Source organism: Octopus sinensis, unplaced genomic scaffold (assembly GCF_006345805.1).
Source record: "Octopus sinensis unplaced genomic scaffold, ASM634580v1 Contig12087, whole genome shotgun sequence".
Lineage (NCBI taxonomy): Eukaryota > Metazoa > Mollusca > Cephalopoda > Octopoda > Octopodidae > Octopus > Octopus sinensis.
In genome coordinates this window covers 29,132-42,500 of record NW_021832534.1, presented here as the reverse complement: position 1 = coordinate 42,500, position 13,369 = coordinate 29,132, and the positions used below count along the sequence as shown (strand labels likewise).

General features: G+C 39.2%; 1 protein-coding gene across 1 annotated transcript in view; it reads left to right on the top strand.

Annotated features, from left to right (window-relative positions):
- The window catches only part of LOC115229210 (protocadherin 18-like), a 72,463-nt gene extending 59,506 nt beyond the window's left edge, over positions 1–12,957 (top strand). Inside the window, exon 2 of the mRNA XM_036499136.1 lies at positions 12,164–12,957. Coding sequence (XP_036355029.1) covers positions 12,164–12,187 — 24 coding nt within the window. The 3' untranslated portion in view covers positions 12,188–12,957. The remainder of the gene's footprint in view (positions 1–12,163) is intronic.
- The last annotated feature ends 412 nt before the right edge of the window (positions 12,958–13,369 follow it).

Sequence of the window (13,369 nt, the reverse complement as noted above, 5' to 3'; positions counted from 1 at the left end):
TGGACTGACCACTGCCTTGTACGTGCAAAAGTGAAACTAGTCAGAAATCATAAAATCCGAGCTGTAGGGATTACTCTGCCTAAAAGACTGAATGTTGATTGTCATAGGTGTAATAGTGTGAAGAGAACTTTACGAGAGGAAATGAATGCTGCAGATATTGGGGAGGATTGGCTGACCCTTAAAAAGTCAGTTTATGATATAGGCAAGAACGTTCTGGGATTGATACAAAGAAAGCATCAAGATTGGTTTAAAGAAAATGATGAACATATAGATGATTTATTGGCTGATAAAAGACGTACTTTGTCACGCTATTTGTCAGCAAAGCCACAGGAAAGGGAAGTGTTGCATAGGGAATTCGAAGACGTAAAATCACGTGTGAGGCAAAGGCTCTCTCAGATGAGGGATACGTGGTGGAGTAAGAAGGCTGACGAGATACAGGCGGCATCAGATTCCAATAACACAAAGCTGTTGTATGGTCTCTCGCGAGAAGTTTATGGACCGACGTCTTCCCCGATGACACCACTTCGAAGCAGGGATGGTAAAGAACTTCGTGATTCACAAGGAATTCTGTGAAGGTGGCAAAAACACTTTTATGAACTTTTGAATCAGCAGTCTGTAGTTAGTGAGGATGTTCTCAATCTCATCCCTGGATTACCTGTGAAGGCAGCACTCGCAGAACCACCAAAGTTGAAAGAAGTTGCAATGGCTGTCTCAAGGTTGAATAATGGGAAGTCTCCGGGTATGGATGGCATACATGCGGAGCTGTAACAGCATGGTGGTGAGAAACTTCTGCAGAAACTTCACTCTTTGTTTAGTAAGATATGGACTAGTGAATCTGTACCTGAGGACTGGAGAGATACAGTAATGGTGGTCCTATATAAGGGAAAGGGCAACATGAATGATTGTGGTAATTATAGGGGAGTATCATTGCTGTCTGTCATAGGAAAGGTTTTATGCAGGATACTTCTGGATCGTCTGCTGAAATATGTTGCAGATTGTGTTCTTCCAGAAAGTCAATCTGGCTTTCGTGTGGGACATGGCACTGCTGATATGATCTTTTCAGCTAGACAGCTTCAGGAGAAGTGTGTGGAACAGGGTCTGGATTTATATCAGGTTTTTCTCGATCTGACAAAAGCCTTTGATACAGTCAATAGAAAAGCATTGAGGAAAGTCCTCCAGAAACTTGGGTGTCCTGAAAAGTTCCTTGCTTTGGTTAGGTATTTTCATGAAGACATGAATGGTAGGGTGAATGTTAGAGGGAAAATGTCGGAGCCCATTTCAATACAAAATCTACATTGATTTGGCCAATCCCAGAGAAACAAGCAGCCAATCTCTCTCTTTCTCTAATCAGGAAATGGAGAAAACCTCAGATTAACAAACACGTCGACTGGACCATCTTTATAGCTTATTTTTTAATTTTTTAACACAAAGCATGACGTAACAAAATAGGTGACGTAGTATACACACATATTTTATCCCTTAGTCGGTTATAACAACCACTAAGTCAGTTTACACTATATATATATATATATATAATATATATATACACCCAGTAAAATGAACCTGAATGAAGTAAGTTTCTCTAAGAAGCCTGCAGAACTTTGAGTCACAGAGATGAATCAAACAGTTTTAAATAACACACACACACACACACACACACACACACACACACACACACAAAGAAAGTGATCCAACCTCTACATTACCTTCATATGTTTCACAGATGTCAGATAATGGGGAACTGAATCCTGTTTAGAAATACTTTTAATTCACACAACATAGCTTCAATGCTGCTTGTTTCCATTTGTACACCTCTATAATGAAAAAAACCCAAAAAACGTATAAAATAACATTTATAAATACATGTACATCAAGGTATATATACATATACTATAATATATATATATATATATATATATTATATATATATATATATATATATATTATATATATATATATATATATATATATGTATATATATATATATAATATATATATATATATATATATATAATATATATATATATATATATATATATATATATATATGTATATATGTGTGTGTATATAAATATGTGTTGTATAGTTCTCATTGTTGCGTTCGTTGTCAGTAGTATTGGACATGCAGCCTGCCTCAAAACCGTCTTTCCACTACCACCTCAACCACCACACCAAAACCAATTGCACCACCATTCCCACCTCAACCGCAACAACGTTATTACAACAACAAACGTTATATAACCAGCATTGGCACCCCTTACCTTAACCACCACCGTAATATTTCAAGACAAAAGAAATCTCCGCTACATCCCGTCTCACCACCACCACCACCATAACACTAGTTACTATACACAGCTACAATCATTACATTCCTCCCGCATGTCACATCATGGTTAATACAACTATTACAACTAAAACAAGAGCAACAAAAAATTCTATTACCACCACCGCTACTACTGCACACTACTAAAAGGGCCCTACCCCCTTATTATACCGCACCACCGCTACTGCACCCCCCACTGTTGTTACACCAATCTGTCAATCAATTGATTAAAATTCTCGTCTGCTCACACAATGGCCGCCTCGTGCAACATTCTCTATATTTCTACTTCATTGATTCACTTAAATATTCTTTCATAACGGCCTTTTAGGGTCTAGATTTTCAAGGGAAGTTCGATTAAAAGGTTTCAGGATCGAATTTCAGTGGTGACAGCTCTTTGTTTGTGTCTGAATACAATGATAATTAAGTTGCTCTCGCTGTTCAGATTGAATTTGAAAACGGAAGTGAGTTAATGGTGGCAAACGGCAATCAAGAATTCTCTACTAACTGTCGCCTTTTTCACTGCATACACACGAGGACATGCACACAGGCATGTTGACGCATGCATAAATGCACCTATACACACACATATTCACACATGCATACGCATTCACTCAAAAACAAAGAAACACATTTACATGCAAAAACAGACTCACACGTTTATACACACTTACATAGAAACACATATATATACACATAGGCACAGGTTTACATACATACACATGCATGCACGTCCACCCACATACACAGATTTACACACAAAGAAAGCACTCATTAACGCATACACACACACATAGACACATTTATACACATCCTTATTCAACGACTAACAAAGTCACTCCAGTGAACACACGCCCATTCACACATATACACACACAGATACACATATGCAACCACATACACACATACACACACTTCACATGAAAACATGTTATTTCAGAGAAAAGGCCTTGACTCATCTGAAGGAGCAAACATGAAGGTCTCTTGATATGCTTGAAAAACCAGCCAAATGTGCTTAATATATTAAAGAGATGGAAACATCGAATACCGTAGACTTAGATGCACTATGGATTAAAGACGGGATGGTCATAGCTGGAACAGCTCTACTTACAGATCTGTTGGATCCTAGGCCTAAACAACACCAAGAAAGACTACATTACATAATGTAGTCTCAGATACACTGTGGCTGGAGAAAACAGCAGGAATCCCTTTGCTGAGTCAGGGGTGAATTTTGAGTAAAGCTACAACCCTGCCTCCTCTCTTTGTGTCTTCGACCACTTCTTTAATGAATTCTGCTCCTTTGGATTAAACAGTGGTAGATACGTAACCCTCTGCCATTTTCTCTGTTCCTCTCACCCTCTGCCATTTTCTCTTTCTCTATGTCTTTCTACCTGTCTTACTCACGATCATATAGTATGGCCTCTGCTCTAAACAATCTGTTAACTCTTCACCTTTCACATCTGTGAGGAAAGCAAGGATCACCCCAGCTTTAAACTGTCCTTTTTTTTAACTTTGTGTTTCCTGAAGAATGGAGGTTAGCTACATTGCCTTATATGGATGGTTAATAGGAGAGTGAGTGATGGGCGACCTAAGGTGGCACAGTGGCAGAGTGTTTTGAATGCTAGGCAGAATACCTCACAGCATTTGCTTCAAGTCTTTATGCTCTGAGTTCGAATCCCACCAAAGTCAATTTTGTCTAGCTTGACCAATAGAAGCACTGACCTAGTGAGAATTATTTCTAAAATAGGGACAACTTGCTTCACCTCTTTTGATTTTGAATCTGTTAAAGTTGTTTGGCCCAAGGTAATGTACCATCAAACAAACACACAATCAAAAGCCATCTTATTTATATGGCTATCTTGGACTACACTACATAATGGTACTCCTTCAGTTTTTCCAAGAAGGTATGGCAAAATTTGAGGGAGATTTTTAGCTGTTATTTCTAGCAAGCCACACCTTGTTGCTTGATTGTTATTGTTTGGTCCCAGGGTGGCCCTAATCCAGTAGGCTTATGAATGGACACTAGCAATTTCAGCTGTATTCAAACAGCAAATCCACAACAACATCAAGAGTGTTCTTCATTTTTAAGATTGGTAAAGAGAGATTTGAGGAAGCATTAGCTACTATTTCTAACAGATCTATTGATTGAGTATTAGGTCCCTCATTGGCTCGCGCTGGTTATTATTGTTGCACTCATCAATACCTGGTAGTGTTACTGACAACCCCTAACAGTCCATCCCTCCACCATCCCGTACCACAATTTAGTCATCAATAACAAACCAGAAACATCATTAACTGCTCTCCTTCACTGGTTTCCTGTTTGTAACGATCTATTATTTGGTGGTATTGGTTGGTTGGTGAATGTTGGTGTAATGGTAGAGGTGGCAGTGGCGATGGTGGTGGTGGTGGTGGATTGTGTTGGAGCTGATGGAAGTTGTGGCAGTGGTGGTGGTTGTGGTGGCCGTGGTGGTGGTGGCTATGGTGGTGGTGGTGGTTGTGATGTTGGGGTGGTAGGGGTAATATGGTAGATGTAGTGTTAGTGATTGTGGCGGTGACTGTGGCTGTGATGGTGGTGGAGTGGTGGTAGTGGTGATACTAATGGTGGGATGGCTATGGTATTGGAGTGACTGTGATGGTGATGGTAGTGGTGGTGGTGATCAAACTAGTTTATTCCATTGGACTATTAACTGCTCCACTCCACCCCACATCATCCAACAAGGTTAATGATATCAGGTAATGTATCTGGTGTGAGGGTGTTTGGTGGGGAAACGGGAAAACGTTACCAGTCAAAACAGTCACAATTCTTGTTACAAAAAATTCACAGACCAAAAAGTTTATATTTTTGCTAGGAAAAGATGTCATAGGCCAAAAACTGATAGTTTTGGTTTAGAAAAGTCACAATTGTGGCTTGGAAGAATATTTCAGACCAAAAGCTCAGAATTTTGACTTTGAAAAGAGTAACAGGCTGAAAAAATGGCAATTTTTCAATACCAAAAGGTAACAGGGCAGGAATCCCAATTTTGTCAAGGAAAAAGGAAAAAGTTCAAACATCAATATTTTGGCTGGGAAAATGTCACAAGTTTGACGGGGAAAGGTTACACTCCAAAGAGTATGGCCAAAAGGGACAGTTTTGGCTGGGAAAACATCACAGGCAAAATCTGCCAATCTATTGTAGCATATTAAACATTTATTAAACTAGATGTTTTGAGTTTATTTCCTGAAATTTCATGATTTTTATAAAACAATAATACAGTTTTAATGTGTGTGAATATGTATCGCATTTTGTCTGTCTGTCTATATATGTATGTATGTATGTATGTATGTATGTATGTATGTATGTATGTATGTATGTATGTATGTATGTATGTATGAGTGTATGTTTGTATATATGTATGTATGTAAATATATATGTATGTGTGTGTATATATATATATATATATATATATATATATATATATATATATATATATATATACCCACTACACTCACGGAGTGGTTGGTGTTAGGAAGGGCATCCAGCTGTAGAAACACTGCCAAATCAGACTAGAGCCTGGTGCAGCCTCCATGGCTTCCAGACCCCGGTCGAACCGTCCAACCGATGCTAATGTGGAAAACAGACGTTAAATGATGATGATGATGATATATATGTGTCTCTGTGTGTGTATGTATGTATGTATGTATATACATGTGCTTATGTCAGCAAAAGTAGAAGAAATACCAACCAGCTATTGTATGGGGTATAACTACTTTTTGGTAGTTATTCCACCCAAGTTAAACGGACATTTCCTTGCTACTCATGTCACACAACAAGGCCCTATTAAGTTTAAAGGGCAACGAGTAGCTCTGTTGCATCCAATGCTATAAAGATCATCTCCCTTGAAGCTAACTGCTATCATAAAGCCAGATCTCTTGATGCTGGTATTACCAAGAAGTTTGGTTGTTTAAAGAAATCTAGTGACTGGGGAGAAACAGAAAAATATGAATGTTTTGGGTGATAGGCTCTTTATCAAGAAAGCTCATGTGTTGATTTCATTCACTTTAGTTTTTATCAAATATATTTACTACATTGAACATTCACTTATATATGCATATGCATACATACATGCACATTTGTGTGTGTGAGTATACTACCTGTCAGTTATAGTGTTATCACAGTTCCATAAAAACACTGTTGGAGTTAAAGTGATAGTATATTGTCTACACCATTTCCTGTTGGACTTATGTTTTCAAAGTGGAGACAAGCACCTCCACCCAGCAAAGCCAGTATCCAGAGGCTAGTTTCCTGGGGCTAAATAACAGTAGTATTATTCCCTTTCATGGGACTGTCACATTAAGTTGACAACATACTATCACTTTATCGTGCTGCTACTGCATAAATCTCTCCAAGAGATTTCGAAATGTATTTTAACTGTTGGAGTTGTTATGAGGAAGCTTCTATGAGATCATTCGATCAGCTAGAAGTAGCACCCAAATCCTCTTTAATTTTCCCTCAAATAATATCTTTCTCTTTTTCACAAACATCACTGCTGCCGCTGCTGCCGCTGCTGCCACCACCACCACCACCACCAACAACAACAACTGTCACCCCCACCACTTCTACCACTACAATATTACATCTGACCCCAAGCTCTCCTTAAAGTGACTATAAAAATAAAAAGGGATCAAATTGATTTAAGATTTCTGGGAAGTTGTTTTTTTGGTGTAGAAGAGGAGGAGGTGAGGGGGAGAGGAGGGGGTGTATTCGTAGTTGTAAAAGGGAGTAATTTTATAAAAGAAGGAAAAGGGTGGCTGGGTGGTGGTGGGGTGCTCTGTTGTTTTTTTTTCAAGAGAAATGGATTCATAATGGATTTTTTCTTTTGAATTTTCAGAATTGATGGTGGTTGTGGTGGTGGTGATGGCACATTGATGTGTGTGGGGGTAGAGTCAGGGTGGTGATGGTGATGGTGATGTAACGACACTATTATTGCTGTTGTTTAACCACAAGTCAACCCTGATCCAGCCATGACCATTCCACCAAATATACATCCAAGACTATAGCATCATATATAACATTCATTTTGCTAAAGATAGGAGGGTGACTTGGTTATCATTTCTAGCAACAAGAAGATCTTACATTGACTTGTTGTTGTTGTTTAGCCCGAGGTCAAAATGTTCCTGGGACCAGGTTGTAGTATGTGGTGTGGTGTGTAGTACATAGTATATAAGGTGGTGTATTATGCAGGAGCAGTGTATACAACACAGCACAGAGTCTATGAGTGGTTGATATTTCTTCAGCTGAAATTAATTTTTTCTTCATTTTCAATTATTTTTTTCTCAGTTGAAATTAAAATTTACTGAGTTGAAATAAATTTTTTCTTTATTGAGATCAATATTCTCTCTCTCTCTCTCTCTCTCTGACTCACTCTCTTTTTCTCTTTCTGTTTCTGTCTTTGTTTTTCTCTCTCTCTCCAAGACAAAAGGTTAGTCTTGAAATGTCACATTCCAATTCTCTAAACGATTCACCAATTAAACAAACTCCCCACTCCACACACAATCATCAAGGAATAATTTTAAGGAGCTGCAGTGTGGCTTGGGTAGCAGAGTGTTAGCCTACACTCCACAGAGTAGCAGATTGTTAGTTCTGAGTATCGCTAATGGCGTCCACTCTATTGTCATCTAGTTTCACACCACCATTTGGTTCTTGGGTATCTTTAGTGGTGTCCACTCTTTGGTCAACGTTCAGGTAGAGTCACCAGTCTTTTAATGTTGTTTGTTGACCGTTTTGTTGAGTCTCATAACACATCACCTTTAGCAAGTGTCTTTAATTGTATTTCTAGGCCAACAAATGCCTTGTTTATGAATCGGGTAGATGGAAACTGTGTGAAACCCATCATATATATACGTGTGTGCGCATGTGTGTGAGTTCCTATGTGAATGTCTACATTCTGTGCTTTGCGTGAAAAATCTTTAGACTAAAATGGTAAATTTTATTGTCATTTTTGCCTAACAAATTCTCTACTGAATCTGCAGTTTTAAAGACATGAAGAATAATAATTTCTTTATTTGAAATACAGAAAAGGATTAGCAACAACAAGAGCATCTGGCATTAAAACAACACCTCAATAATAAGCATTCATCTAACCCATGCCAGTATGGACAAACAGATGTCAATGAATGAACATAGTCAGGGTGGGAAAAGTAGCGTCTGTGAGATATTTCGGGGTTTCTATGACTTATGGAAGCAAGGGAGTTGTTCTTAGAGCTGGCCAATCAGAAGAGTCTAACAATAAAGCCAGCTGGGATTTGGATAGTGGTGGTGTTCATCCCGGTTCCACAAGACACAAAGGGCAGCTTCTTTTTCCATTTTCCTGTGACCAGTTTTGTTTTCCTTACAGAAAGATCATTTATGGCTGATGATTAGTCTATGGTTAACCAATAAATGAATATTAACACACACACACACACACAAACAGGCATATATTTGTGTGTGCGTGTGTGGGTAGGTGAGTGTCTATCACCATCATCATCATCATCATCATCATTCATTTTCCATGCTAGTATGGGTTGGCCGGTTCGATTGGGGTCTGGGAAGCCAAGAGGCTGCACCAGGCTCCAGTCTGATCTGGCAGTGTTTCTACAGCTGGATGCCCTTCCTAATGCCAAGTACTCTGAGAGTGTAATGGGTGCTTTCTACGCGCCACTGGCACAGGGGCCAGAGGGGGTTGGCAATGACCATGATCTGTTGGTGCTTTTTACGTGCTACCGGCATGGAAGCCAGTCAAGACAGTGCTGGCATTGGCCACATTCGGATGGTGCCTTTTATGTGCCACCGGCATGGGGATCACAACTTCAATTTCCATTTGATTTTGGTTTTGATTTATTTGACTCAATAGGTCTCCTCAAGCACAGCATGTTGCCCTACGATCCAAGTTACCTTTGAGACACTGGTCTAGGTTACAGCTGTGAACTCACTTTATTTGACGGGTCTTCTCAGTCACAGCATACCTCCAGAGGTCTTGGTCTTTTGTCATTGCCCCTGTGAGGCCCAACATTCGAAGGTCATGCTTCATCACCTCATCCCATGTTTTCCTGGGTCTCCCTCTACTCCCCCCCACACACAATACATTAAAAATAACACTTCAGATTTATACATCCTCAAAAGCTTGTTTATTATACTATTATATATACAAAGCATTTATTTTAAATCTCAGTCCGACACACGCTTCTATTGCATAGCTGTCCCAAGAGGTGGCATCCAGTTGCATCCTATTGGTCCAGTTGAATATAAATTCAACCAAGATATACACATCCATGCACCTTTATTCAAGGTGTTACTACTAGGGTCTTTTAAGTGAACTGATATATATATGTATATATATATATATGTGGCCGTTTGCCAGCTCTGTCTGGCCCCTGTGTCGGTGGCACGTAAAAGCACAATCCGTTCGTGTCCGTTGACACGTAAAAGCACCATCCGTTCGTGGCCGTTTGCCAGCTCTGTCTGGCCCCCGTGTTGGTGGCACGTAAAAGCACCATCCGTTCGTGTCCGTTGCCAGCATCGCCTGGCCCCGTGCCGGTGACACGTAAAAGCACCATCCGTTCGTGGCCGTTTGCCTGCTCTGTCTGGCACCTGTGCGGGTGGCACGTAAAAAGCACCCACTACACTCATGGAGTGGTTGGCGTTAGGAAGGGCATCCAGCCGTAGAAACACTGCCAGATCTGACTGGGCCTGACGAAGCCTTCCAGCTTCACAGACCCCAGTTGAACCGTCCAACCCATGCTAGCATGGAAAGCGGACGCTAAATGATGACGATGATGATGATGATATATATATATATATATATATATATATATATATATATATATATTATATATATATATATAGGCTTCATTCCTGCGAGCTTACGCATGTTCTCAGCAGTCACAGCCCATGTTTCACTGCCATGTAGCATGGCTGTTCATACACATGCGTCATACAGTCTACCTTATACTCCATCATCATCATTATCATTACTGAATGAGAGAGTAACGCATGCTATCAAAGTGACACTGGGGTATAAATATATGAAGGCCAATATACCCATCATGACAGCCTGTCTGATAAGGGTTCAGCAGGCACATGTATCACAACCATATGCATGTGACATGGGGCCCTTCCTAATACCTTCCACTTTATGGTATGGATTAGTATTTATTCTTTTGATGGCACTGGTACAAGCAGGGCCACCGTGCAGCCTGCAAGACTAAAGTTTCTTTAGACTGAGAGGGGTTACAACAGAGAGAGGGGTCACTTTGTGCTCGAAGAGAGTGTGAGAGAAGGACCAGGAAGAGACAGGTTCCTTGCTCTGCAGGAATTACATGGTTACTCGCAACATCTCTGTCCAAGATATACTATGACAACAGTTAAGAGGGGTGTGTGTGTGTGGGGGGGGAAGGTTATAATGAGGATGGGCGTGGGTGGGTGATGGTGAGGATTGCTAGGTTGAGGATAGTGTTTAATAATGGTGGTGGTGGTGGTGATGATGATTGTTAGTAAGTAAGAAACAACAACTTTTATCCATGTGAGACAACCAAAATCTCCAACATCTTGCACCCCCCCCCCGCCTCTGCCGCTTAATATCTTCAGCTCCTCTTCCAGTCCCCCCCCCACAACACCCTGTAATTTGGGATGAATTATCTCTCTAATGCAATGATGATGGTGATGATGTACATGATGGTGGTGGTGGTGGTGATGATAATGGTGAATATGATGATGATGATGATGATGATGTTGCTAGTGATGATGATAATGATGATACTGGCAGTAGTGATTGTGGTGATGACAGTAATGTTGATGACGGTAAAAGTAATGGTAATAATGATGGTGATGATCATGATGAAGATAGTGATGATGATGATGATGTTACTAGTGATGATCATGATGATGATGATGATAAAGACGATGATGATGATGGTGATGAGGATGCTGATGAAGGTGATGATAATGTTGATGAAGGTGATGATGATAATGATGATGATGATGATGATGATAAAGACGATGATGATGATGATGATGATGATGATGATAATAATGTTGATGAAGGTGATGATGATGATGATGTTTATGATGACGATCCAACCTTTAAGACTTCAGTGAAATTTATTGACAAAATTCTGTTGTTTTCCTTGTAGTGTCTCCTGGCTGCCATTAGAAGTGTTTCTGTTTAGAATCAGTGGCAAGGGGTGGTGGAAGGATTGGTAGCGAGGGCAAGACCTCCATCCACACAATCTAACAACATACATTTACATAATCTAATAATGCATACAGATGCACATGCATAATGTAATGTCACACACACATACAAACACACACATACACACATATATATATATATCTATATATATATATACACATACACCCCACACACTCATACTACACAAATCTCAGAAATGTGTGTGTATGTTCTATTATATATATACATATATGTATTCATACATATTTATATATATATGTATAAATATATTCAAGCATATATATATGTGTGTGTGTGTGTGTGCGCATATATATATATTATATATATACATACACAAACATATACACACAAAAATATAAATGCATATATACATATATATATACACACATACATATATTCATATGTATACATACATGTACATTGTATGTGTGTGTGTGTGTGTGTACATATGCATGTATACATACTCATCGACATTAAATGCCAAGACACACACACACACACAGATGCTGACACATTTCCCGTTACAGCCACGTCCCCTTTCTGTATTCAGATCCTCCAAACCCGACACCGTTTCATGATGCTGCAAATGTCTTGGTGGTTGTGTAATTTTCTCACTTTCGTTCTCTTTCAGCTGCCAACACAGATACACAAGTAACAGCATCACCAGCAGCATCATCAGCATCAAGATCATCATTGCTGAAAACAGCAGCAGCAGCAGTGACAATATAAGAGCAGCAATTGCAAGAAGAACAACAAGTCTCAACAGAATCATTGTTATTACAAAAATACCAACAACAAAACAAGAGCAATACTACGTCCAACACCAGCACCAGCACCTATACCATCAATACCACCAATAACGTGAGTCAATGAAGGGGCCACTTTGTGGTCTCCCAACTGGCTAAAAGTAGCAGCCAAATTCTCTGAAATGATAATACAGTACTATCTTAAAAAAAGGAAGGACTCTTTTGAGCAAAGTGGAGATAGATATACAGAAAGACAGGATGGTCATGACGGGAACGTCTTTGATTATAGGTCCATTTAACCATGACTGAACTGTAGCTAAACAATAACAACAACAACAACATCAGTAACAACAGCAACAACAACATTGTGAGTAAGAAGAAGGAAAATGAAGTGAAGTGTGAAAGGTGGGAGGGGTAGAGAGAGAGAGAGAGAGACAGAGAGAGGCAGGGGGAGAGAAAGAGAGGAAGAACTGGTGTAAAAGATTAAAAGACAAAGAGAATAAAGGAATATATGAATAGTGAATAACAACAGAGCTGAGGAAGTGATGTCACACACGCACATGCCACACACACACACCACACACACACACACATCATATGTATGTATGTATACACATAGTCATACATGCATATATCAGCACAAAAATATACATCCTTACACATGTATACATATGCATATATGAACACACACATACACACATAGACACAGTTATAAACATAAATACATACACATATGTATACACAGTTATACATACATACACATATATATATATATATATATATATACATATATATACATACACAGCTATACATACATATACATGCATTCGTACGTACATACACACATGCAGACATACATTGTTCTACACCAATACACACAGTATGTCCACCCCCTCTTCTTAGATGTCAATTAACACTATTGTGTTGGTTAAATTCTGTGTGTGTGTATGTGTCTGTGTGTGTGTAACTACATGTAACAGTGTGTGTAACAGCCAGAGAGTAAGTATATGTGTAACACTATGTGTACTTTATGTGTATGCAATTGTATGTATAACAGCATGCATGACTATATATATATATATATATTATAT